Genomic DNA, 27,558 nt, shown 5'->3' on the forward strand with positions numbered 1-27,558 from the left:
AACTCCCCTCGAAATCCCTGCTCAATGAACACGGTGCTCCCCATGGAAGCTCACACATGGGGGCCAGTGGCTGCTCCTCCAGCAGAGCCGTCCCGCCTCCGGGCCCTGGCACAGACCCCTTAACTCATACACACACACCCCAGCCAGGCAAGAACACACCCACCTGGGAGGCAAGTCCAGGGCCCACCTGCCCAGCCCCATTGACTCACCCTGTTCCATGTTGCCCAGGGTGGTGGAAGAGCTCATGTTCAGAGGCGGCTGCTTGTTCTGGGGGACTCCAGGGCTGGGCATGGCTGTCTTGGGTGAGGCGACCCAGCCTGGAGAAGGCACCGCCATGGAGGGAGACTTGAGCCTGCTGGGCGAGCCAGTGGGCGAACGGACACTGAGGGAGGAGCTGAGGACCTGGGGCGACTTGAGAGGTCCTGGCGGGTTGGCCGAAGGCAAGGGCACCATCTGTGAGGGAGTCTGGGGGGACTTGAGGTTGGCAGAGGGCGAGGTGACCATGGGTGAGTGTACCTGGCTGAGGGTGGGCGACTTCAGGTGCCCCATGCCCGGCGAGCCCATCTGATTAATACTGATGGTGAGGTCTGAAGGCCGTCTGCCCAGCCCCCGGTTTGGGGCTGAATGCACAGAGCCCGGAGGATTGGACACAGGAGGCAGGGGCATGTGACTAAGCCGGGTGGTACCCACGTTTCCCATGGGCATTGAGCTCTGGTCAGGGCTGAACATGTCTTGAGTGTTGCCCATGTCCTGGGGCATGGCTTGGTAGGGTCCCTGGCCCCCGGAGAATCCCTGCTGGCCTTGGCTAGGAAACTGCGAGGGCATAAGCATCTTCTGCGGGCCTCCCATCATTCCACCACTGTTCTGGGCCCGCACCCGGGCCATCTCCTCGGGACTGAGGCCCTGCGGCCCCATCATGTCCCCAGGGCCCCGCATCTTCTGCGACATCAGCATCTGCTGCTGCGGGGTCATCTGCACGTTCAGGTTCATGTTCATGTTCATGTTCACGTTCATGTTCATGTTGAGGTTGCCGGGCCCCATGGGCGGGTCCACCTCCCTCAGCCCAGACTGCCCCATGGGGGGGCTCAGGAGGCCCCGACCTCCGGCAAACTCCATGCCCATGGGAGTGCCCGCCAGGCCCTCGCCGCCAGCCATTTGCCCAGGGAACATGGCCGGATCCATCTGCCGGTGCGCCTGCATCATCCGCTCCACCTCCATGCCCTGCCCCATGCCACTGCCGGCCATGCCCAGGGGCCGCTGCATCCCCATCGACCGCTTCTCCAGCAGCTGGTGCCGCAGCAGCTCCTCACGAACCCGAGGGGTCATAAATCGCTCCGCTTCACCCTGCCCACCTGGGTAGGGCACAGCGTTCTGGGCAAAATTGCCGGGTCCCCCCATAGGGGGCAAGTCTTCTGTCCAGCCCATGCCTGGCCTCACAGGCCTCTGCATGGCATTCATGGGTACCTCCATGGGCATACCCTGCATGCCCCCAAACCCTGGCATCCGCTGCATCTGGTTGCCTGGGAAACGGGGGCCAGGGAAGGGGGGTCCGGCCCGGACCTGCATGGGATCTTGGACGTCCATGGGCCCCCGCAGCTGGGCGCCCATCCCAGGGGGCCACTGATCCCCTGGCTTGCTGTGGTAGGGGGGTGGCGGCCCCCTCACCATCATGCCCCCCATGCCCATCATGTCCTGCAGCGAGCGGCCCCCGTGCAGCCCGATCTGCTCCTCCTTCCTCCGTTTTTCCTCATAGTACTCTTCCTGAAGCTTGCGCCAGGCCACCTGCTCGGGGGTCAGGCTGTCCTGGCCCAGCCTCTGCATCATCACGTTCATCTGCCCTACGTCCCCACCCGGGGGGTGCCCCGGCACTTCATGCTCCAGCGGGGGGCCCCCGAGGCTCTGAGTCTGTGAAATCATGGACTGCAAGGGCTCCTCATATTTCTTCAGCCCACTAGGCGGGGCCGTGGGTGGCTGCTGGGGCGCGGGAGGGGCTGGTGCTGGTGGTCCCCCCTCACCCGCTCCTCCGGGGGGCCCCTTGAGGAAGGGCTCAGTCTCCCCGCTGCGGAGCAGTAACCGCTCAATGTCTCGAAGCGTCTGGAGGGAGCGCTCCCGGTGCTCCAGCTGCTCCTTGGATAGGCCCTCTGAGCCCACCAGGCTCCGCTGCCCATTTCCGGTGGGGGCCTCCCCGAGCAGGGCGGGGCCGGGGGCGCTGCTGGGGTCTCCTCCAGGAGGCAGTGGGTTGTTGGTGGTGGAAGCTGTAGGGGTGTTGGGGTGGGTCCCCCCAGTTCCGCCACCCGTGCTGGCAGCTCCCACCGAGTTGGGCGTCAGGTCCTGATTGGCGTCCTCAGGAGGCCCCTCAGAAGGCAGAGCAGGGGGGGCACTGCCCGGAGCTGGGGGTGGCGGTGGCGGCAGAGGAGGAGGCTGGGTCTGAGGGGTGCCTGCTGATGGCGTGCTCAGGGGTAGCGGTTCCGGGGTGGGTGGCACTTTGGGGGCCTGCAAGAGGACAAAGACAGACCCATGAGATGGGTCAGCGGATGCAGTGGCCGGTCCACTGCTCATGGAGCCCCGTGCCCGGACCAGGCGACACACTCACCTGGTCCAGCTTGGCCCGCGGCACGTTCTGCTGGTGGTAGGCGAGGATGGAGTCGGCTCGGCCCTGTAGCACAGCCTCCGCAGCCCTGCACAGGAGGGTCGGGCACAACCAGCTCAGAGTGACGAGCAGGAGGGAGCCCTCCACCTCACCCATCCCAGCCCTAGCCAGCCCTGGCCCCCTGCAGGCAGTCAGGACCCCAGGCTGAGGGGTGCTGGGCAAACGATGGCTGGGGGCACTTACGTGTTGGCCAGGTGGGTGGTGAAGACATACACAAACTGGGAGGGGGGCTTTCCGGGGACACCCCCGCCTCCACCCCCGGGGGCATCAGGCCGGAGGCCGGGTGGGGCCCCATGTGGAGGGCCTGGCGCGCTGCTCTCACTGAGGGGCAGTTGCGGGGCTTGGCCGGGACCCAGCTGTGGGGCCGCCATGGCTGGGTCTGCTACATTACAATCTGCACAAGAGAGGAAAGGGAAAAGGCCCAGGTTTAGAGAGGAGAACCAGAAGGGAGTCCACGCCCTACTGTCCCATCCCAGAGATGCCCAGGGATAGACAGGCTCGTGCCCACAGGGTCATCTGGTGCCACAATCTGGCATTTTCTCCAGTCTAGCTTTCAGAAACTTGCCCAAGCCCAGTCTTTGACAAGGACGGCAACTGTGTGGACCACACAGAGAGGAGACGGAAACCCACAGGCCCGCACGTGCCTGGAGCCCTGACTACGCCTCTGGAAGTGACTCTACCTTACCATCGTCACACCCTGGGAGGAAGGAGTCGGTGCAGTCCACTCGAGAGAGGAGGAAACAGCCTCAGAAGGGTGACACTACTCCCCAAAGGTGACAGAAAGGCAGTGCAGAGCCCTGCGCTTGGCTCGGCTCCGGCTGCTCACCGTGGTCTGTGCAGCGGGTGTGGGTATGTGTGCACGCACGCTGGCCAGATAAGGGAAGCAGGCAAGGGAGCTTGTACAACTGATGGTCCAAAAGCTGAATGGTGTTCATCCTAGCCTTACCACTAACTGACCGGCAACCATATCAACAAGATACTTCCTCAAGGCGTCATTCCTTCATCTGTAAAATGGAAACACTAAACTCTAGTCCGGCAGGAGTGGTGAGGGGCTGGTCAAAGAAATCTATTTTTACAGCAAATTCACAACTGTGTCACAAACTAAAAAAACTGGAGAAGAGAGAGTTACAAATGCCTGACACACTGGGTTCATTCCCTGCAGTAGACTGGCCACCCACAGCACTAACGGAGGTTTTCATCCACGGTCACCAGCTTGACAGGAAGTCCTAGCCTAGAAAAGATATCTACACTTGGTCATTACTGCTTCCCTTGTGGCTCAGCCGGTAAAGAATCCACCTGCAATGTGGGAGACCTGGGTTCAATCCCTGGGTTGGGAAGACCCCCTGGAGAAGGGAAAGGCTACCCACTCCAGTATTCTGGCCTGGAGAATTCCATGGACCAGTCCATGGGGTCACAAAGAGTCAGGCACGACTGAGAGACTTTCACTTCAATTGGTCATTACTGGGTCTAGTGAGTGGGTGGGCCCTTTGCCACCAGTCAACATGTAGCCCTCAGACAGCGCCAGGACTTACTATTCCAAGTGGACTCCCTTGAACCAGGGAAGTAGCCACTTTCCCACGGCTTAAAGGCAGGCTCCTCTCCTTGCAGAAATCTGCTCTGACTCTCCTAACTCATAACGGCCCTGAACTGGACCCTGTCCCTCCAATTTTACATAGAGCCAAAAGTTTGGGGTGTTAGGGGGCTTGAGAGCCAACCTCAATGTGTGAGGGCTGCCCTGGAGAAGAAGGTGCATATTCAACACACAGAATTGAGACTCCTGGGGAAAAGCTATAGGGAGAGAGGCAGGCTTTGTTTTATTCTTTCTTTCTTTGTTTTTTCGGCTGTGCCACGTAGCATGTGGGATCTTAGTTTCCCGACCAGGGATCAAACCTGTGCCTCCTGCGTTGGAAGTGCAGAGTCCTAACCACTGGGACGTCCCTGGGCTTTATTTCAATATGAAAACTTCTAATACAATGATAACAACAAAAAAGCTAACACTGTTTTAAGTGTGTTGCATGTATCAACTCATTGACTCCTCATAACAACCCTAAGAGAGAAATATAATTTTTACAGATGAGGAAACTGAGGCCCTTTCCCAAACTTATACAAATGATAAGTAGAAGATCCAGGATATAAACCAAGGGGCGTCTGATTGCAGAGTCTGTGCTCTTAACTTGTACATTATACTGCGCTGCCATTAAGAACTCTTCAAGAATCTAATGTCGGTGTAACTAAAACATTGCCTTGGTACTCAGTATGGGATATTAGCCACTTCTTTGATTTCCCTGTGTCTTCATGCTTCTACGATGGTACAGTCTAGTTGTAAAAATGAACCGAGGAGGGTCTGTCCTGGGAAGCAGTGTCTACCCCCATCTACCACTTAAGGCTTTGGCCAGGGTTTGTGAACCACCAGTCAGTCCCCTGAGGGGTCGGGGATGCTGGGACCAGGTGATGTTTAAAGTGCCGGCCAGCTGCACAGGCTGTGTCTGATCCCAAACACCATCTCCACAGACATGATCTGCTCCTTCTAAAAACATCTGCTGAGTCTGTCTCCTCTTTTGCTTCCTAATAACACCTACCTCACAGTACTGTTATCAGAATTAAATAAAACAAAGTAGCAAAGTGTCCGGCATAATTTCTCTTCTTCCTTTCTACAGTCTCAGCCTTGGAAAAGTTCAGTGTAATATTCTCTGACTAGTTTCTTAGGCACTGAGTTGTTTCTCCCCACCCACAGATGCAAGCTTGGAGGAAAAGCATCAGATCAATATGTACAGGCTTCCCAAGGGCAGGAGTATGTCTGGTTCTCCCCCATCACTTGTGCAAGGCCCAAATATATGCTGATCTGTGCAAGAATGAGAGAGGTGGGCGCCCACCCACACTCACTCTTCGTCTTGGTGATGCACTCCAGAAATCAATTAGAGGTTAGGGAAGGGCACCAGAGACACAGTCAATGTCAGCTCACACCCAGGCTTCTTCCGCACAGTTTTGCAGGGTCCAGCCAGCTGTCCAGCTCCCAGGGATGCTGAACCCTCACTGCCCTTCCTCTACTGACCAGTAGGTGGCAGCAGAGGCCAGGAATTCACGGGAGGAGGCCTCCCAGTGTGGCTTGAGAGGCCATCTAAGGTTCCACCTACCCCACCCAGGTCCCTAAGGACAGGGGGCTACTGAGCACCTGGAAGGCAGGGATTGAACTGTCAGTGCCGGGAGGGACTGAGTCAGAAATGGGAGATGGGAGAGGAGGAGCCCAGGCTCCTGATCCCTTGCTCCTTTTGGCCCAGCCTGGGTCCTCGAAAGCCCTAGGTGAAGAGAGGAGGCTCCCTCAGGGCAACTGTTCCCCAGGGACACCATGAGGCACAGCATCCTGGCAGCATGGGCACTCACTGTGGGCGGCCCCAAGGGGCTTGTCGTCCTCCTCGCTGTCTGGGCCTGAGCACCATTCGTCCCCGCTGTACGGCTGCTTCCGCTCCAGCACACAGCGCCGCTTACTCCGGGGTGCCACCTCTGCCCAGGCAGGCAGGCAGGGGTCAGAGTGAGTGAGCGAGTCCCCAGGAGGGCCCGTCCTCCCACACCTGGGGCCTCCCCAAGCCCATTCCCCCAGATGCCCCAGTGCCCAGTGCCCAGGGGGCACTGCCCAGGCCACAGTGGGCACTTTGCCAGCCCTTGACCCCCACCACAACACCATTTGTTTCTGATTTCTCTCTACAGCCCTGCTGCCTGTCTCCCCTCCCCCACCCAGCACCAAGCCCAACGTAATCCCCAACCACAACTGGTTCTAATTAGGGCTGGGGGGGGGGAGGGGGAAGCTGCTGCTACTCTTCCAGGCCCCAGTGCCTGCTCCCACCAGCTGGAACACCAGGAGGTTCCTGGGAGGTGTGTGGGTCTGCGCCTCACCCCAGAGCACCTCCTGTTCCCCCTCTGGGGGCTATGGTGGGAAAGCAAGAGAGGCCTGAGGAGAGGCCCCATCACCCTGTGTGGCCCTAAGGATGAGACATCTCCACCCAGTCCTGAGAATGAGCAGATGGGTGAGAATGGGCATAATGGGGGTGGGGAGGATAGAGAAAGAGGCTGCCCCTGCATAAGTGCTGGAGAGGAATGGCAAGTGAGGATTAGGCCAGGGGTGCAGAAAGATGCTCTCCCAGCCTCTGTGTGTCTAGGACGATGGACGATGCTGGGGTCTTAGGGATCAGGAAATGTGGTACCTTTGGCCTCTGAATCCAGGGATGGGGTCCCAGCCTCTCGCTGCTCTCCGGAGTCCACAGACACGCTCCGTTCCCTCTTCACCTTGCCCTTGAGCGAGCTGAAAGGGGGTACCCCTGCCTGGGGGTTCTTCAGACTTGAGTTGCTAGGTGAGATCTGGTTGGCCTTGGCCCCATGGTTCCCCGCCCCCACGCCCTTCGAGCCCAGGTTGCAGGTGGGTCCTTGGTTCACATTCTGGTGCTGAGATTGGGCCCCGCCATTCCCTGTCTTGCCATGATTGGTCAACTTATTTTCTGGGTGCATTGGCTTGGCTGGGGCAGGGGGGCAGTGGCCGCGGGGGGACAGCGGCGGGCTCCCTGGAGCTTCTCTCCTCCTGGGGTGGGGTAACCTGGGAGGTGGAAGAGACATGAAAAGTTAATCGCAGTGCCAGGGGTGTAGCAGGCCTGGATTTTAATAACCCCATTCTGGCTCACCTAACAGTTGGGGAGGTGGGAGCTGAGTGGCATCTTAGGACCACCAGCTATCCCCTATCTCCCTCCATGGCTCCTCAGACAAGGGCTCATGCCCTTCTCCACTTGGGGAATGAAGAAGGGCCAATCCCCTTCACCCTCCAGTCCCCAAATGAAAACCCGGGCCTTATGTTGGCTGAATCCAACCCGGCCCCTAAGCCCCAGCATCCATCAGACTGCAAGCCTCCATGGCAACCCCCTCCACTAGCACCTGGCCAACTCTTAAGCATTCTCTCTTCAAGGGTTTGCTGTCTTCACACTCCTTCCTAGGCCCCCCAACCTCAACTTCCATGTGTCCCAACACCAGCAGGGAAGGAACCCAGGACCTGGGAATCACTGCTTCTGGCCCAGCCCCATTTCCCCTTGGGGAAGTGGGAGAAAGCACACCAGATTGCGGTGTCCACTGGTCCAGACAGCTCCCCAGGGCAGGAGGGGAATGCCTTTAGAGGGTGTACCAGCAGGTCTGGCCGGCAGGCAGGAGCAAGAGGAAAGGGGGAGGGGACTGGTGTGTGGAGCAGACTGAAGCCAAGGATTCCTGCAGCCTAGGCTGCGGGCCCTTTAAGCTCCAGCCCGCTCCCCCCACCGCCTCCCCCTCCCCGGAGACCTATTAATAGCCGCTGGAAAGATCACATCACGGGAGAGGATATTTATCCCCCCTCATTCCACACCAGCTCAGATTTATTTCAGCTCTGCTGTCCTGCTGCTGCCGCCTGGCCCTGTCTGCCGGCTTCTCCCGGGGAAGGGGAGGGAGGCAGGCACCGCCCCTCCAGTTCCCACCCCCAGCTAGACCGAGGCCAGAGGGCGCCAGCGGACCCGACAGCGGGGCCGGCGGGGGTCTGCTCAAACCGTTTTTAAGAGGAAAGGACTGGAAGGGACTAGAACAGCAGGCTTAGCCGCTTGCCATTCCCTTCTGTCCCCTGGGCTCAGGCGCTAAAGCTGTGGGCTCCTGCCTTCCGATTCTGACCCCCATTAGCCCACCGGTGGCCGGGAAGCCAGGTACCCAGGGGCGGAGGTGGGGGCTTGCTCTCCAAGCCTGCACGGTTCAGCCCCATCAACACTGAGCCCACCCTTTCCCCTCACTCCACACACACATCCCGCCCTCCACGACACCCACACACCTTGTCTTGTTAGCCAGGATCCTCATGGCTCCCACACACAGTGGGGCTACGGCCCCTGTGCGTGCCCAGGGCCCAGCCAGGTACTCGGTGCTGGAGCAGGGACTGCAGCAACAAGCCCCAAAGAGAAAACTTGTGACTTGGGGAGGGGGTGCAAGGAGGGGAGGGGAAACGGGAGGACCCAGCAGCCCTGGGACTAGGGTACTGGACAGGGTAGGGTGGGAACGGCCGGGAAGGATTCCAGGTCGGGGTCTGAATCCATCCCTCCCGCACCTTACCCTCAGGGAGCTTGCAGTCTCTAGCAAGGCCCCCCGGGGCCGCAGGGGCAGAATTCACTAAAAAGATAGGTTGCCAAGGTGCCCGCGTGGGGCGGCTGAGAGGTCTGTCAGGCCCCGGAGGCCGGGGAGGGGGGGGGGGGGTTCCCGCCCCCCCAGGCACGCCCCTCACCCGGGGGAGGGGGGCGGGGGAACCCCTGGCGCCCCGCCCCAGTGCTGCACCCTGCCCCCGGGCGCCAGGGCGGGAAGGGGGCCGGGGGTGGGGGCGATGCCCCGCCTCCAGCTCGAGGCCTAGCCTGTGCCCATCCCAGCAGGCCCGGGCGGGCAGCGAGAGGCCTGGCGGGGCCTCGGGGCTGCAGCTGGGCTCTTCTGGAGACCAGTAACGCTGGCTCAGATTCCTCCCCGACCGCAAGAATGCAGGAGCCTCCCCTCCCCCCGCCCCGGCACCCCACCCCGCCCCCTCCGGCAGAGCCCGAGTGCAGAGGCAGAGCGAGCGAGCGACAGAGCCAGCGAGCCGGGGAGCGGGCCACGGGCAGGGCTGCAGCGTGCCTCTCCCGGCCCAGCACGCGCCTCCCCGACAGACCCACGGCCAAGTGCGGCGAGGGGCCGGGCGCGCGCCACGGCGGAGCCCAGTTTCAGCTCTGCGCCGGACGCCGCCAGGCAGGAGCCCCGGGGACCCACCAGCACCCGAACTCTGGATTCACACACACACACACACTCGCAGCGCACACGTGGACGGGGAGACAAAGACACGCACGGAGCCCAGGAAACTAGAGGCGCGCTCAAACGCCGGCCCGCGGAGGTGTGCGGGACCGCTAGGGAGGCGCTGGCCGAAGCAGGAGCGCAGAAATAGCCGGGGGCGCACGTTTCCAGAGGCGGCCAGAGGCAGAGAGGGGGCGCGTCGACTCATTGAACAGATGAAAAGACTGAGGCCCGACAACAAGGGAGCCATTGAGAGCTGAGCCCGGTAGTGACAAAGAAACACACACGGGGCCAGAGATACACCAACCAACAGACTTATACAAACACGGAAGCCTCACCCGACTGCCCCCGGTCCTGTCCCCTCGCCCCTCCCGCAGATCCCAGGAAGGAGTGGGGGAGGGGAGGAGCCTTGGGCCGGGAGCTCCGTCCTGGTGACAGGCCCAGCCAGACACCGGGGCACATTCCCTGGCGGGCTGCTGCAGGCCGGCCTGGGGCCTGGGGGGCGGGGAGGGGGCCACACCAGGGACCCTGTGGGAGTCTCACCCTAACTTAACCCCAGGCACATTGGCCTTCTCAGCAGAAGATTCCTCAGGTTCCAGGCCTGGCTGAACAGAAGCCAGCGGCCAGTCCCCAGGCTTGCATCACGCCGGGGAAGAGGTGAGGTGGGAAGAGCCGGAGGGCACCTGGGCTTAGGGGCAGGCCCATGACTGACAAGTGTCCCAGGCTTCCCCTTTCCCCACCTCGCTGATCCTCAAAACTACCAACCACCTGCGACGGCAGTATTTCTATCACCATTTCACAATGAGGAAACTGAGATCTGGGAGAAGGAAGTCAGAGGCCCATGGGTCGCATGACCATTACAGGGGCCTACCAAGACCCTATTCCCCGGTGTTTCCCCTACACCGCAGTGTCCTCCCCTCCAGTCATGACACTTTGTGCCTGCATCAGACAGATGGGCTTCCAGCAGGGCAAAGGCTACCCACTTTCCTCTGTTTACAGCTTCAAATATTGGGGCATTTAGTAACTTGGGAAGGGGCTGTTAGAAAATTCATCGTGTCCAGGGTACCTAGTGGGGCCAATGCTCCTCTCCAGAAGAATCTTCCAGTCGCCCTCCCTCTAGAACTCCACCCCCTCGCTCCCACCCAGCAGGACGAGCTGAGTCAAGTACAGATGAGTCAGGACTTTCCCATCTCACACCTCCCCCTTTTGCCCCTCAGCAACCCTCGCCAGATCACAGAGACCCTCCTTCTCTATATATTTAGAGTCCCCGGAAGAGACCTGGAAAGCCCTGGGGATGGAGGCAGGAACGAACAAACAAAGTGAGGGGGGCTTTTTGGCACCAGGCCAGGAGCCCCCTGAGACGGGTGAAAGGGATGCAGCTCTGCAAACACAGACCTGGACTCCTCTTAGGGGATGGGGTGGGGTGGGGAGCAGTGACATGCTCACAAACAGGGAGCAGGTACCAGTCACCTGAGTGAAGGGCCCGGAGCAGACCCATGAGAATGGAGCCCAGGAGGCTGCTGAAACAAAGCCTGCCTGAGATCTTGCCCTCCTGGTGCAAGGTTGGGGGGCAGGTGGGGGCGGGGGCGTGGGGGGGTGGGGAGGGTAAGAAGCAGTGACCTAAGGGTCAAAGTGGACCTGACCTCAGCTGGGGGAGGGAGATCAGGAAGGCTTTGATGGATGCCCAGGGCCTCCAGGTGGGACAGGCCAGCTCCCTGCTCAGCACAGAACTGCCACATAGAGCACACTTGCCTCTGTTCAGTGGCTCCCAACTTGGGAGCCTCAGCTTGATTTGCCTACCAGCACACCGGCCTGAAAGCCCAGCTCAAAACCACCACAAAGAGGCACTGAGAACACTGCTTGGAGGGTCCATGCTTCCATAGACAGTGGACAGACACCCCTAGAGAGGAAATGGGCAGCTAGGAACCCTGTGTGGCTGGAAAGAATAGAGACCTGCCGGGAGTATTAGGCGTGGGATCCTCCGCCACTGACCTAGGGAGAGGCAGCCCCCAAGACAACGAGGTCCTGAGTCCCCTTTCTCCAGGGTCCCTAGAAGCTCTCCTGTATCACTCAGGTCACTTCCTCTTCCTGAGGTGGTGACTCAGCGGGGTGGGGAGGTCAAGGATTCCTCACCCAGCAGGAAATCTGCTCAAGAACCAAGGTGTTGCTGGGGACCCTCTGTGTGGGGACTTCCAGGGTTGGGGGGCCTTCCCCTCACCCTGGTTCCTAGCAGCTCTCCCCACTTCCCCCCACCTCCTGCCAAAGGAGACCATGCAAATCAACCATTTTTGTCTGGGAGTTTCCAGCCCCACCCCACCTGCAGCCCCAGGGTGATGTCTGGCAACCCCAGCCCTTCTGGGACATGGAAATTCCTGGCCCCAGACCCTCCAGTCTGGGGTCTTTGAAGGGTGCTTCAGGGGTGAGGGGTGGATTCTGCCCTTGTGGGGACCATCAGGCTAAGTAGCATTGCCTAGACAAGCTGGAGGTCGCCTCACTTGGTTCTGGTAGCCAGGGCCCCTGTGGCCAGGCCTCAAGAAGCAGTCATAGCCTGGCATGGGGTGCCCCCAAAGGCTACTGCCCAATCCCTGGCTGCTCCCTCCCCCAGGGGGGAGGCGGGGGAGGAGGTGGGGGGCACAAGGAAACAAGACAGGGCAGGAAGCCCAGGCAGGCGGCGGGCACTCTGGGCCAGGCACAAACAGCCAACACAGGAAACCACAGCCCACCCCCGCCCACCCCACCCGCTCAAAGCTCTGGGAGAAAGGAGTGCCAAAAGCCTGGTACCCCAGCGGGGGCAAGGGCCAGGGGTTAGCCCGGGGCAAGGGAGGGGCAGAGGCTCTCCAGCCTTCTCTCGGCCCCAGACCCCACCTGGGGAGGGGGAGAGGAAGCCGGGCTGCCAGGGAGGGTGCTGCCTCTTTAAATCCACCGAAATCCTGAGCTAGGCCCAACCCAGCTCTGGTTTCACAGGAAGGAAAGGCGCTCAGGAGCCAGTAGGGCAGGAGGTGGTGGCTGGAATTAGCCCCACCAGCCCAAATATATCTGGTCTCCGCCTGCCACCCCTCTGGCACTTCCTGCCCCCTGGCACCTGCACCACCATGGGGGTGGGAGAGGGTCTAGGGGCTACTCCCTCCCCTGTGGGGGACCCCGGGCTCTCCAGGTGCCCTGTTGCTGCGGACACGTGGTAGGAGGTGGCATCCCCAGCCCGGATCCCCAGAAGAGAGGAATGGACAGGGTAGCTCCTTGGGGACCCTCACCTGGCCTCTATCCTCCAAGGGGTTAATCGGACCCTTTTTTGGGGGGGTGGTTAGGGGTGGCCCAGGAACCTCCTCCAAACTGCCTGGCGGCTGGGAACAATGGGGCCATTGTGGGAGTTGCGGAGTGCGGGCAGGCTGCTGGCACAGGCAGCGCACCAGGGGCGGGACCTCACCCAGAGCCCGCCTGCCCGCCGGCTCTCTCCCCAGGTGCTGCCAGCGACAGACATCCTCCCAGCCCTCACCTCGCCGGCCGGGCCCAGACTCCTGGCACCGGCAGCACCTGGAGAGCCCTCCAGCTCTGCCCATGTTGCCATCCAGACTGCCATGACCCTACAGGAAGCAGGGGCATGTGGACCAGGACGGGGTGGGGGTGGGGGCTGACGAGACAGGATGTATGCCTGTGATCCTCCTGCAGGGAAGACAGGAAGGCCAAATGGGGTTTCTGGTGTCAGTCCTGGCACCCTCAGGCCAGAAGGGCTTAGGGGATTGTGAGAGTGGTGACAGGCAGGGTCCCCTGCCCCCAGGCCTCAGTTCCTATGCTCAGCTCCCGGAGGAGGCCCAGCCCTGGCAGCCTAGCTGCCCTCTGGGGCCAGGACACAGCAGGCAGTATGAGTGATGCAGTGGAATGAGCAGTGGGCTTGTAGTCAGGCTGACAAGGTTGCCAATCACATCCCACCCCCTCTGAATGACAGGACTTTATCCGTCCCTTCAGCCCTTAGAGCCTCAGTTTCCTCATCTGCAAAATGAGGCTCAGTATATCAAGTGAGATGCTAATAGCGAAACTAGCCAACAGAATGCCTGTGACATAGCCCTCAACAAACCACCTTGGGCCATGATGCCCCCTTATTTATCTCCTACGTGGCACCCAAATCCATGGGCATTTGGTAAAGATGGGCACGGTCGAGAGATTTGCTCTTAATAGCTCATTCGATAAAGGATCTGGCTGCAGTGCAGGAGACCTGGGTTCGATCCTTGGGTTAGGATGATCCCCTGCAGAAGGGAATGATTACCCACTCCGGTATTCTTGCCTGGAGAACTCCGTGAACAGAGGAGCCTGGCAGGCTACAGTTGATAGGGTCACAAAAAGTCGGATATGACTGAGTGACTTTCAAGACATTGGGCCCACAGGCATCATCTCAGTGGTATCAAGTATAAAAACTTGGCTCCTCCTCTGTCCTCACAAAGGTCAGGTCCCCCGGCGAGGACTCCTCTGGGCCTCACTGGGTTTATCAACATTCAAACCCAGAGCATGAATCCAGAGAGCAGTTATCCACTCTCTTAGCCATAGGGCTGTCTCAGGAGACAGCAGGAGAAAAGCAAAGGGGAGTTTCCTTTCAACAGTGGCCACATCCCCTCCACCAGCCACCCCCACCCCTTGGCAGTCTCCCTGCAGGGTCTAGGCTGGGAGGAAGCAGGAGCCTACTTTCTTGCCATGGGCCTCTTTAAAGAGTGGAGGGTCTGAGAAGGTAAGAAGAGCAACTGGGACACACAGTTCTGAAAGTAGAGGTCCAGAGAGAAGACCTATCCTCTTCTCAGCTAGAGAGGGCTGTCCCTCTTGGGGTGGCTCCATAGCCCCCAAAGGGTTAACAAGGCCCTAAAAATAACCTGCTCCCAGCAGGACCCCCTGATTGGAACCCTCCAGCCATCTGTTCCCATTTTCTCCTGTTCACATTGGAACATCTGAAACCAGCCCCAGAGCCCCAGCCCGATCCCAAAAATAGCCCCAGCCTGCCCAAGGAACAGGCCCCAGGGGCTGGGCAAAGGCAGCATGGCCGGCCCAGCAGTCAGGCATGGCTCAGGCCAACACTGATGCCTCACTCCCAGGCCCATGGAAGGGAGGAGATCCCTCTGTTCCCAGAAAGAAGTGGTGAGTAGAGCCAGGGGCTCCAGCCCAACCCCCTTAGTACCAGGCCAGAGCAGGTCCCCAGGAGTCCTGGAATCCCAGGCACTCTGCCACATCTGATCACTTTTACTCCTGAGAAGACCAAACCAAGTGTCTGCAGAGTTTCCCTCCTGGCCGGCATGCCTGCTACCCTGTCCTGGGATCCTCACCCAGAAGTTCCCAAGCCTTAGCCCGTCAATCATCCTGCTGTCATCCCAGGGCCTTTGGGAGCATTGCTCACCCAGAGTCACTCAGCATTCTCCCCTGACCTGCCCCAGGGCACACAGGGTCGAAACAGAACGTTTCTCAGCCCTGCCCACATGTACCCATGCAGCAGAGGAAAGGGTTCCGGGGGTGTCCTCTGGATGCCGATATGACCCCAGCCCTCCTCTGGGCTTCAGGATGGACTTCCTGCCCATCTGTGTGCGGCAGGTGCTGGGCCTGCCTGTCTGGGCTTCTACACATATCACAGACCTTGGCATTGCCCTGCCACATTCAGGGAAAATGCCCAGGCAGGGTACAGGGAATCCAGTAGACCCTGGGCCCCAAGGCAGGCCTGACAGCTGCCATCCATGTCACAGCTCCTCCCTGCTACTCTTCTCCCTAAGGAAGATCCCAGACCCCTTAGGCCAGGAAAGAGAGGAGGCAGCCATTTAAGCCACTGAAGGACAGAGTGTCTTAATGGCTGTTCAGCCTGGTAAAGGAACAGAGCAGCAGGAGATGGGATGGTGGGAGGGGTGTTGAAGCTGATCTGAGCTAATAGCCTGCGGGAGGAGGGGTTCAGCCCTGAGAAGTGCTGGGCGATGGGGAGGCAGGCAGGCCCTAAGCCCTCAGACCCTTCTGTAGGCCCACAGCTATTTCCCAAGCTTGCAATCATGATGCCTGCCAGCACCAGCAGTGGGGAAACTGAGGCAGCAAGAAGGTGGGTCTGGAAGGGTATTATAATCTAGGAGTCTCAAGCACTGGAAAGGCTGTTTCTTCTCCACCCCCATCTCCCTTGCTAAAGCCTCTGGGAGGATCAGGAGTTCCTATGACTAATAATAATTAGGAAAATCTCTAATATTTATTGAGCATTTACCCTGTAACATCAAGCTGCTAATCACAGGCATTATCTAATTTAATTCTCTAATTTAGTACTCTACAAGAAAAGTCTCTTATCCCCACTTTACAGATAAGAAAACTGAGGCACAGGGACACTGAATAACTGCCTAAGGCAGATAGTCCAAACTTAGAAGAGTCAGGATTTGCACCCAGATACTCCAGCCATTTGCTCTTAACCATTTCACAATACAAGTTCGCCCTGGCAGCAGCCCTCTGTGCTCTGACGAAAAAATGGTGCCTCACTCCCTCATTCCAGACTCCCTCCAAACCTGATGCGCACCAGGTCCTAGCCAGAGGCCACAGTTCCTACCCAGGGACAAGATCAAAGAGAGGCCACAACTCCCCGCCCCCTCAACACAGGTGCCTGGCCCGCTGGGGCTCTGAGAGTAAAGTTCTTGGGCCACCCCAGCCCCGCCCACCCCCAACCCGTCACCCGTCACCCATCCTGGTCCCTAAGAGTCTGGGGAGGGAGCCCAGCAAGTTACCATGACAATAGCACAGGCCCCTGCTGAGAGGCTCAGAGGCAGGAGGAGTCTGTGGCCCCTCCCACTTTGCAGGTAGGGTCAAAGGTCAAGTGGGACTCCACTAGTGATGGGTGGAGTCTCAGCCCTGCCCCCCACCCTCTCGGCCACACCTGGCCGCTGCCCCCAAGTGTTTTCATTGCCTGATTGGAAGCAGGACCACTTTCCTCCCAGTCCCTGGCGGGTGGTTGCCTCCAACAGGGAGGGTGGGGGGATTCGAAGCCCTCCCCTCCTGAGGACAGTCTAGAAGTGCCTCCTCCCAGTCCTGTACTTTCTCCAGCTTTCCCCAGTCTGGGATTCTACAGGCGTGTTTGTTGTGAATTCAGGGAGTTGTTGCTAAGTAAGGAAGGAGGGGAGGGAGGGAAGGAGGGGAGGAAGGGAGGGAGGGGGCAAGGAGGGGGTGGGGTGGCAGTAGGGAGAAAGTGTGCGTGTGCCTGCGTGCGTGCATGCGTGCGCGTGCGCGCGTGTGTGTCTAGGGGTCAGGACAGAAACCACATTACCGTGGCTGGTGGCCACCCTGGCTTTGACTCAGCCAGCTGAGGCCAAAGCCAGCAGGCAGAGGGTAGCAGGCGCTTGGGATGACCAGGAAAGAAACCATACCTTGCCCTCCAGGGGTGACTGGGCTGGGGCTCCCCACTGCCCACCCCGGCTGGGACTTTCACTGGAGCTGCGGTCGGCGCTTTAACCCTTCCTGCCGGGGCCCCGCCCCCGTCCCCACTGGGTCCCAGGTTGTAAGCTGTCAGCACCCCCTCCTCTGGGGGAGGAGAATGAAAGGAGAAGTAGGGGCAGAGAGCCAGGAGGAGGGCGCCCAAGACAAAAAGCCAAGCAGGAGGCTCCGGCAGAGGCAGGCAGAGCTGAGCGCGGAGGGTGTGAGAACACACAAGCACACGGACCTCTCACCTCGGGATAACGCGTGTCGGGCTCGGGCTCAAGGGTGCGGTCGGGGCTGGGGCTCCCTGTGGAGAGAGGGTCACAGCTCGAAGCCCCGGGCCAGCAATCTCTACCCCTGCTCCTCCCAGAACCCCAGCCCCACCCCCAGCACGCACACCACTAAGCATGTACACAGACAGGCTTGTAGCTCCAGGAAGTCCCTGAGCTACTCGGACACCACCCCCCCTCCACGACTTCTGTGGATTGGCCGGGAGCCAGGCCTGACCCAGCCGCCCCACCGCACGGCTCCCCCTCCCTCCCCTGGAAGCAGGAAAGGAGAAGGCCCTGGAGATGCCTTAGGGCTCAGCCCCAGGGTCGGGGGTGGGGTGGGCAGGACTCCTACGTCCTGGCCTGAGGACTCGGGTAGAGGGATGGATGAGAGGCCTGAGGACCCCAGCTTCCAGCACCCACCACCCCGGGGTTATCCTGTGTCAGGGAAAAGAATGGTGTGGGTCCTCTGTCCCTGTGTGGTCTCCCTTGTCTCCGGAAGACTCAAGTCCTGGGGACTGGGCCTAGCTGGGAGGGCCTGGAGGGAGAGAATCGGGCATAGCAGTTCAGTAGGAGGGGGCCGGGTGAAGCTCCCACAGGCAGGCAGGCAGGAGGGAGGCTGGTGGCTCGGCTCAGTTTGTACTGGGGGTCAAAGGGGAGTTCTTTTCCGAAGAATTCTGGGAAAGAAGCCAACTAGAGCAAGCTGCTAACTACCCCTCCCTCTCTCTCTCACTGCACTGGGGGGGGGGGGGGCGCTGTCCCTGCCAACCAGACTTAACCCTCTCCAGCCTGTGGTGTGCCCAGGCCCAGGACAGGGGAACTGGGGAGGGAACCTCGTGCTGGGCCCAACTGCCCATTCTAGGGGGCAAGCATAACATGCCTGCCAGAACATGGTACCACCTGTCTCCATCTGGTACCACCCTGTCCTACCATCACCTGGGTGACTTTTCTGGGCTCATCTCCTGAAAGTGTCTGCAGTGACGTGCATGCGCAGGTCTCAGAGACAGAGATTGAGAAACAAACTGAAGATTCCTTGCCAAGGCCCTCCCCCTGCTGGGTCACTGAGCACTGTACCAACCTGTGCCTTTACCCCTCCCCTCCTCCCGCCGGGTCCTGGGACCAGAGGCCATGGGAAGGGGGGTTAGAAGGAGACAGCTTCTCTCTCTGCCCACCTCTGCTGCTGTCTCCTTAGGCCCTAGACTCCGACAACCAGCCCCTGCCCCAGCCCCCTTCTTCTTCACTGACTTGCTACAAGTGGTTCTAGAAGAAAGTCGTCAATTATAGCCTGAGGTCCCAGGATGGGAAACTGAGTCATAGCGAGGCATCAGGATTCCAAGTGCCTGTGTCCCATGCAGACATGACCATCACAATTTTAGCTTTGGCAAAAAAAAAAAAAAAAAAGAAGGAAGGAAAGAAAGCTCCCCCTAACAACCCCTCATCCTGTAGAACACGATAAAGGACTGTAGAACAAGAAGGACTTCTCAGGGTCAAGGCTACAATGGCAGCTGGCCCCACAGCCAATGTTTCATATTTTTGGGGTGGTATAACCCCCCAAGAGACCAGGCCCCTCTGTCTTCTGCTCAGGCTGGAAACATGAGTGTCTTGTTTTGTCTGCCCCTAACTAGCTAAGTCAACTTTTCTGAAAGCTCCCAGGTCTGGTGAGGCTGGCTGTTTCTTGTCTCCAATGAAGCAAGCCACCCCAGGGGCGGGGGTTAAGTCCCTTCCCCCATGCCTTTCTGAAGAGCACTGGGCCTCCCTGTCACAGCCCCTACGACAGCACCAGGACAAGAAGAGGATGGACTGGGAGCATCAGACCCCTTGAGATGCCGGGTGTCTGGGGACAGCAGAGGAGGAGAGTCCAGCCCTGGGGACAGTTTATCCCAAAGTCTCCCCACTGCGCACTTTCTCTCCAAGGACCACAGAACTGCCAGAAGCCTTGGCCTTCCTCCAGGAAACCTCCCTTTCAAAGGACAGAGGACTTCATGTCCCAGGGAGCCATCGGGAGACCTGTGGCTACACCCCCAGACGTGTTCCAAGGGAGGAGGAAAGAGGCGGGAACAGAGTGCACAGAGTGTGCGCGTGTGCACACACACATGCATCAAAGACACAACCCCGGGCACACACACTTCTCAGATACTCTGACACGTGTACTTGAGAGAGAAACGGACACAACCCCCAAACACACACATCCAAGATACCTCTTTAAAATAACACAAACTCTCCAAAACTGACTCCCTCAGACCCACAGAAGTGCCCACACTCATAGAGAAAGCCCAAGGGGGCCCAGGAAACACAAATGACGTCGGCCGGTCACAGAACTGCTGACAGAAGGTAGACCCACATTGGAATATACTATGCACACACACAGAGACACTGAGTAGTATGCACATGGCCATGTGCTAGCACAAACTCTCTTTCTCTCTCTCTCACACACACACCCAGGCAATGCACAGCATGAAGCCAGATTAGAGCACTAAATTCTGGGCTAGTGGGGAGGAGGGGAGTCAGAGGAGGGTGGAGAAGTGCTCAGGGATTTCAAAACAATCCTGGTTTCGAAATGCTGGAAATGCTGGATTCAGGGCCATTCTCAGTTGAGGCTGGGGGTGGGGGGAGGGGAAGACAGGCCAGCACAGGGCCACCAGCCTGTGGGAGGAGGGACTTGGACAGAGGGCATCCCGGCCCCTGGGGACACCAAGGTTAGGAGGGGCAGGTGGCCAGGGCCCAGCAGGGAGGGCCCGGGGCGGAAAGGAGGCGGAGGAGGGGAGGCCTCTGCTCCAGCCGCGGACTAGAGAAGTTGGAAGGCGGGCAGGGGAGACTGCCTGGCCCCTCCCCCTACCTGGGGGCGGTGGTGGCCACCTTCTCCCCCGCAGAGTGGCAGCTGGTTCCCCTTGGCTGCTGGCTAGCAGAGCCCCGAGGCAGGCCTCAAGCTACGGGGCAGAGAGTGTGGGAGGACAGCAAGGGCCTGCAGCGGGTCAGGGACCCTCCCTGGGACCCAGGCCCCCCACACACACACACACTCAGGTCAGGATGGGGGACATCTCCCAGGGAACCCGGAGCTTCCTCCTCTCCATGGGGAGGGCCAGCCCTTACTTAGGTGGCTGACACAGTACTACAGACCCCCACACCCAGGAAGTCACCCCTCTCCTCCCAGGGCACCAGAATGTCCTTACAGCCCCTCCCCCAACCCCCAGGGAAAGTCTCTCCCAAGGAGGGGAGGTCAGGCCAGGCTGGGGGTGGGACTCTGGAGGCCCGGCCCTGGCACCCAGCGGAGGAAATTCCAGGCGGTAACTCCAGGCTGCCTTCAGGGCGGCCTGAGTGACCAGCAGCGGATCCAGCACTGTGGCTTTCTTCACCTAGCCCCTTTGCTCCTAGCCTCTGGCTACCTGGCCCTCCAACTGGCTTCAGCCCCGGCTCTAAGAGTTAGAGAGTAGGACCTGGGGAAACTCGGCACACCCTGGAAGAGCCTCTGGAGGAGCCTTGACTGGCCCTTTGGCCTGTCAGAGCCTTCTGGCCCCAGATCCTCGGGGGCAGCCCCCACAGTGTGGCTGCAGGTGGGCAGGCAGGGACACAGATGCCAGGTTAGAGCAGCCAGGCGCTCAACAGGTTGAGCCAGTCCCTGGAACAACCAGCCCCACCCCGGGGAGAGCAGGCCTGGCAGAGGCTCCCTGCCCGCGGCACCCAGCCTGTACCCGCTTGGCTCCCACGGCTGCCCACTTTCCCACGGTGTCATCCCCTCTGCCCCCTCCCCCACAAGTCGGCAACCTAGCAGAGCCCAGGGCTCCCGGCACTGGGAAAGGGTGCTGTTTTCCGGCACCCCTGGGTGCCCAGGCTCTTGGGGTGCCTCACTACCAGCAACCCAGGAGCCCCTAGAAGAGTCAACGTGGCATCAGGCCAAGGAGAACCCCAAAGCACACCCCACCTCCTTGGAAGCCTCTTCCAGTCCTGAGCAGACTGGACACCCAGACACCCTGGCTCCCCGCAGCTGCCCCCCCAGGGCGCTGGGACAGAGTGGCAGCCTGTGGCGCCAGAGGCCGTGTGGAGGGCCCCCAGTTCCCGCCTTGGACTCCCTGGAGGTGGGGCTGCTGTTCTGGGTGGCTCCCTCCACTCCTGCCAGAGCTGCCTGCAACCCTGGTCCTTTCCTTCCACCCAACTCCTGGGCTCCACGGAGCTCCATCCCAGCCCCTCCCCCTGCAGGCAGGCAGCCCCCTTTGCAGGCATCTCCTTTAATCTAAAGCAGGTGCCAGGCATTCCAGCCTTGCTGAGTCGACACTGCCACCCACTAGGCCTGTGCCCAGAAGGCTATTGCCCTGCCTGTTCATGGAAGTTGAGTCCCCAGCCCAGGGCTCCTGTTTAATTCACGTACCCAGAAACTGGGAGGCAGAAACTATCCAAAGAAAGCATGAGTGCCCAACACAGACTCAAAAAGCCAAGTTCACTAGGTCCCACATCATCACTGTTGTGATCACAAACACTAGTCCCTCTCCGGGACTCTGTCATCTCTTCCCACCTGGACCCTCAACCTCAGTACCTGGAGACTCACTGTGAGTCTCCATATGGCCCTCCAGAAGCCGTGTCCAGCGTGAGGGCCCTGCTAGCCCAAATACAGGGGTTACTCTGGATCCAAGACTATATATATTCTCTCCTTCAGTAGAGAGTGCTCCCCAACATTAGCCCTTGCCCCACCCCAATCTGGAGCAACACAGGTTAGCAGAGAACCTCCAGAGGGAAGTGGCCAGAAGGCTGATCTTCCAGGCCTGGTGCTCTAAGGCCAAGGAGCCTGATCAGCTGAGGGAGGGCAGCACCTTCCGTCCTGATACCAGACCTCCCTGCTCCTTACCTTTCTCTCCCATTCTCATCCTGTCCTGAGGCTTCTAGCAGCAGGCGCCTCAGAGCTGATACCAGAAAGACAGGGCCTGAACATGCTCTTCCCCTGGGGCCATGAAATCACGGTCCTGACCTAGAGAAGGCAGCCAAGCCAGTGCTGGGGGGCAGCAGACAAGCCAGGCAGCCCCAGCCCAGAAGAAGTGGCTGATCCTTGGAGAGGCTGAGGCCGGGGGAGAGCAAGGGAAGCGGAAGCCCACCCACCCTGCAGGTCTTATTCAGAGAGCTGCCCTCCTCCAGAGACATCAGCAGGGTTACAGCAGACACTGTGTGAAGACAGCTTTCCTAGGTAAAACAGGAAACCAAGGCCAAAGATCAAGGGGGCCTCCAAGCCCCTTTCCCAGGGCCCAATCACATGCCCCGCTCACCTCTCCCAGAATAACACTTTTCCTCCATGCAGCAGAGGCCCCCCAGACACAGACACAGACCCGCACCCCAAGCAGCAGACAGACAGAAGGAGGAGGGAGGAGGGGGTGTCAGAAAAACCCGGAAGGAAGGAAGCTGGACAGACAGATAGAAGCTGATCCTGGCTTCCCTGCTCCAGAGAGACACCCTCCAAACTCCCTGACCGTCAGGGACACCCTCCCTCTCAGCTCCTAAGAGGACCTCAGTGTCCCCTGAAACCAAATTCCAACAGCCCTGGGACAGGGCATACTCCAGCCAAGCAAGAAGCCCTAAGCCTCCCTTCTCTTCCTCACGTTACTCTCCCAAGAGCTCTCGGGACCAAGGCAGGGGCCATCTCCTCTGAGCCTGTGCAGAGACACCTCCAAGGAACTGTGTGACTGCCCCACCCCCCAACCAAGCCCACACCACTGAGTCTTGGGGAGACTTCTCTAGTCACAGCCCCTGCTGCTCCTAGACAGTGCTTGGGGGCAGAGGGGGACCCCCAGCAATCTCCAATCCCAGTGCACCTCCTTCCGGAGGCTCCTATCAGCCAGGAGAGGAGTGCTGGGGGCTGAGACCCAAGGGGTTGGCGAGCCTGAGAGGGGGACTACAACTCCCAGAAGCCCCCAGGGCAGGGTTGCTGCTCCAGCTGGCCCAAGGCCGGCCTTGTTCTCTGCGCTAGGGTGGCAGGGTCCCCTGGCTGCCCCTAAGCCTTCCCCCCTGTGCTCTGGGGCTGCCAACCTGATTGGGGACCCAAGAGTAGCCTCCGCTAACCCTGGGGGCGTCTCCCACCCCTTATACAGCTTGAGGGTGCGTGCCAGAGGGCCAAAGACAATCAAACTGTGTCCCCCCTCCCCAGTTCGAACTGGATCTCCCTCCTCGCGCCTCAGCTGGCCTGGCATGACTTTTCGCCCTCCGTCCCAGCCCACCCCTCACCTCGCGCGGGTCGGGGGTCCTCACGCCAGGCCGGAGTTGGACGCCATGACCAGGTCAGGGTCGGTGGGTGGATTGGGGTCCTCCTGCTCGCCAGTTGGAGGTGCGGAGGAAGGCGGGCAGGTGGTGATCTTTTGATCCTGGACGCCTTGATCTCAATACCAGCCCGGCCCGGGAGTGGGTATCCGGGGGTCGCTGGGAGCCTGGGTTCCTGCCTCCCAACCGCGGAGCATGGTCGTGGGTGCCGGGCAGCGGCGGGAGAGCGCGCGCACCCGCCCGGCTCGGGGCTCGGGGCTGGGGTCTCGGCCCCAACCTCACGGCTCCGGCTCCTGCTCCTCCTCCCTTCCTTCCTTCCTTCCTTCCTTCGCCTCCTCCTTTCACTTTCCCCGAGGCCCGCGGGGAAGGCGGGCGCGGGGCGGGGAGGGGTCTGTCTGGGCGCTTATTGTTGGTCGGACGCGGAGGGTCCGGGTCGCAGCCCCCGGGCGGCGCGGCGCCGGGGGACCCAGGCGTGCGGGTGTCCGGCCGGCTGGCTCCGGGCGGCGGCGGTGGTGCAGCGGCCCCGAGTCCGGGGCATGTCCGGCCACTGGCTCCGCCGCTCGCCGCCGCCTCCCCGGGCTCCCCTGCGCTGCCGGAGCCTCGCGCGCCCCTCCACTCGGCTCCGCTCCCCAGCCTGAATAAGCATCGGGGCTCTCTGGCTGCCTCCTTCTGCCTTCATACCAGAGCCCGGAGAGGCCCCTGTCAAAATAAGAGCTCCCCCATCTCGCTCGCCTCCTCGCCCAACCCGGCTCCCCCAGCCTCCCAGTGGTCTGACTCGGTAAGGCGCCCGGCCGGCTAGCGGGAGGCTGGTTGGCCGGGGGGCGGGGTGGGGGTTTCTCTCCCTCCCTCCACCCCATTCCCAAGGACTGGGCAGGAGACGTGCTAACAACATCTCAGGCTGGGGAGAGGTTTGACAAGCCTACCTGCCTATCTACACTGATTGGAAGCAGTGGGAGTTGCCTAGACCTCCCCACCCCACAGCGCGCGCGCGCACACACACACACACACACACACACACACACACACACACACTCCACTAAGTCCCCTCTTCATCGTACCCACCCACATTCATCATGCGCTGAACATCTCTTTATTCACTTTATTCATCGCTCTTTCCTAGTAGACCATGAGGTCCTTGAGGATGAGGACTGAATTTTTTCATCTCAATCCTCAGCAGAGTGCAATGTGGATACTAATAAAGTATTTGTGAAAATGAAACCTTTGTTTTCCTAAAAGAATTCTATCCCAAAGTGCTATGCAAAAACACCCAAGACCTTACAGGAGAATAGATCCAATGAAAAAGAAGTAAAGGGCTTTAAAAAAGCATTTCACATATGTTATATCAACGTTTGCCACAAACCTGTGAGAAATGTTATGGCCCCCGCACACTGATGAGGACACCAAGGCTTGCATTAGTTAAGGACTTCCTCAGGGTTACACTGATAGAAAGTGGCAAGCCAAGGACTAGAGTTTGGGTCTCTTTATCCCAGGGCACTTTCCCTGGATCCCACTGTACCCAAGCACCCAGAATTAATACCAAGAAGGAATAAGCATGGACACTTCAGGAAGGAAGGACACTAGCAAGCCCCTTTGCTCATGCGATTTGATTCCTCTGAGCTCTCCCCTGCTCTTGACCTCCTACTCTTTTGACCACCTATTACATCTATGTCATCCAGCTGAGTACCTACTTGCATGTTTTATCTTCACTCTCCTGTGTGCATGTCGTTGCCCCAAAGATTCTTGAGGGCCCAGACCATGCCTTCCATGCCTCTACATAAACCCACAGCACTCAAGTGCTGGGTTCATAATAGGGATCCAGTAAAAACCTATATGCAGGCCAGGAAGCAACAGTTAGAACTGGACATGGAACAACAGACTGGTTCCAAATAGGAAAAGGAGTATGTCACCCTGCTTATTTAACTTCTATGCAGAGTACATCATGAGAAGCGCTGGGCTGGAAGAAGCACAAGCTGGAATCAAGATTGCCGGGAGAAATATCAATAACCTCAGATATGCAGGGGGACACCACCCTTATGGCAGAAAGTGAAGAGGAACTAAAAAGCCTCTTGGTGAAAGTGAAAGAGGAGAGTGAAAAAGTTGGCTTAAAGCTCAACATTCAGAAAATGAAGATCATGGCATCTGGTCCCATCGCTTCATGGGAAATAGATGGGGAAACAGTGGAAACAGTGTCAGACTTTATTTTCCTGGGCTCCAAAAGCACTGCAATGGTGATTGCAGCCATGAAATTAAAAGACACTTACTCCTTGGAAGGAAAGTTATGACCAACCTAGATAGCATATTCAAAAGCAGAGACATTACTTTGCCAACAAAGGTCCGTCTAGTCAAAGCTATGGTTTTGCCAGTGGTCATGTATGGATGTGAGAGTTGGACTGTGAAGAAAGCTGAGCGCCGAAGAATTGATGCTTTTGAACTGTGGTGTTGGAGAAGACTCTTGAGAGTCCCTTGGACTGCAAGGAAATCCAACCAGTCCATTCTGAAGGAGATCAGTCCTGGATGTTCACTGGAAGGACTGATGCTAAAGCTGAAACTCCAGTACTTTGGCCACCTCATGCGAAGAATTGACTCATTGGAAAAGACTCTGATGCTGGGAGGGATTGGGGCAGAAGGAGAAGGGGACGACAGAGGATGAGATGGCTGGATGGCATCACCGACTCGATGGACATGAGTTTGGCTGAACTCCGGGAGTTGGTGATGGACAGGGAGGCCTGGTGTGCTGCAATTCATGGGGTCGCAAAGAGTCGGACACGACTGAGCGACTGAACTGTACTGAACTGACTGAAATACTCACTTGATGGGTTGATGGTACCTGGAGTTGAGCGCTGAGCAAGGTCTGGGGAGGCACAGGTAGAAAAGGGGGAGAAACCCTGAGAGAAGATAACATTCCCTGTGGGTGCCTAACATTGACATTTACAAAGCATTTTCATACACATTATCTCTTGATCCTGCTTTGAGCCAATCAACAAAACTTTGACAAGTATCTATTATCTGCTATGCTAAGATCAAGCTGGGTCAGGGATTGAATCATCACAGCTCTATGAGGTAGGTATTATTCTCACTTAAACAAAAAGAAAACTAAAGCCCAGAGAGGCTCAGCTCTGGTATAAAAGATCTCAGAGCCTAGGATGGTACCTGACCCATAGAAGTAGGGTTTCATCTCCTCTCCCCTCTCTAGGTCCTGAGGGTATAAGATGAGCCACAAGACAAGAAGGTTATTTCTCAAAGAAGATTTGCTTGTTAGAAGGAAGGGTCCATTCAATTACTTGGGTCAGTTTCCCATTTACATACATGACAAGACACACGGGTTGATTATCTATTTGGCACCATGCGGGTTCATAGCAGGTCCAGAAAACAATGTTTGTAGCAGGGAATGATGGCCATGTTGCAAGGGGTCAGTTAATTGTGGCACACTGTAAGTTCCAGTGTATTCGGCATGTCCGTGGAGGTGCCATGTAGAGCACTCCCTTGGGTGGGGCTGTGACTCATTGCCCCAGCGTAGGTTCCAGGTTGGGATGCGGAGCCCCAGCTCTGGGCAGCCACGAGTTCTGGGTGGAACCCTGGAGAGAGCGAGGAGGAGAGGAGAGAGGCCGGTGGCCCATTGCTGGAATAGAGTGGCTCCCTCTACTGGCAAGTTCGGGGAATCACCGTTTGTTTTCCCATATCTCTGTGTCACTATGTCACGAGGAGTGTCACAGGTGTGTCAGCGAGTGTCGGTGGAAGTTCGGGCATGGGTATCGTTGTGTGAGAGTGCCTGTTCGTGGTGCAGTGTGGGTGAGCCAGCGTTATGCGGGTCTGTTTCTGGAACCACAACGTGTACACACAACAACATTTTGTAATGCAATTAACTTTTGGGGTGGGGGTAGTGGGTGGGCGGTGTTAGGGCTATTGATTATTTGAGATTTCTACCTGGGATGACGAGGATGAAAGGACCCTCCAGCTGGTACTCATCGCCGATCTCGGGCAGGTGGGAGGAATTCTGAACTGGGGAACAGTTCCTGGGAAGGGACTCTATCCCCTAAGCTACAAAAAATCCAAGAAAGGGTTAACTTTGAACCCCCACAGTGACTTCAATCATTGGCTCAGAGCACTGTCAGTCAGCTTCCTGGGGCGGGGCTTGTGGGGGCCGCCTTCAGACTGCCCAGCGCCCCTCACTTGCCCCTAGACCCCCAACTTGGTTTCACCTCT

The 27,558-nt window shown here is 58.9% G+C and overlaps 1 protein-coding gene across 7 annotated transcripts in view; it reads right to left on the minus strand.

The window, feature by feature from the left end:
• The window catches only part of BCL9L (BCL9 like), a 28,316-nt gene extending 4,321 nt beyond the window's left edge, over nt 1–23,995 (minus strand). The window contains exons 1-8 of one of the 7 annotated variants that reach the window (XM_005216044.5): nt 23,323–23,995; nt 17,104–17,159; nt 8,475–8,576; nt 6,850–7,235; nt 6,032–6,151; nt 2,834–3,044; nt 2,594–2,678; nt 210–2,493 (exon numbers count right to left, since the gene is read on the minus strand). In XM_005216044.5, coding sequence (XP_005216101.2) covers nt 210–2,493; nt 2,594–2,678; nt 2,834–3,044; nt 6,032–6,151; nt 6,850–7,235; nt 8,475–8,500 — 3,112 coding nt within the window. In that variant the 5' untranslated portion in view covers nt 8,501–8,576; nt 17,104–17,159; nt 23,323–23,995. Of the gene's footprint in view, nt 1–209; nt 2,494–2,593; nt 2,679–2,833; nt 3,045–6,031; nt 6,152–6,849; nt 7,236–8,474; nt 8,577–17,096; nt 17,160–21,958; nt 23,296–23,322 lie in introns of those variants that run through there. The other 6 variants (XM_010812505.4, XM_010812506.4, XM_005216042.4 and 3 more) reach the window with 6 other exon arrangements.
• Nucleotides 23,996–27,558: the final 3,563 nt, after the last annotated feature.

The sequence above is a fragment of the Bos taurus genome, chromosome 15, assembly GCF_002263795.3.
Source record: "Bos taurus isolate L1 Dominette 01449 registration number 42190680 breed Hereford chromosome 15, ARS-UCD2.0, whole genome shotgun sequence".
Classification (NCBI taxonomy): Eukaryota; Metazoa; Chordata; class Mammalia; order Artiodactyla; family Bovidae; genus Bos; species Bos taurus.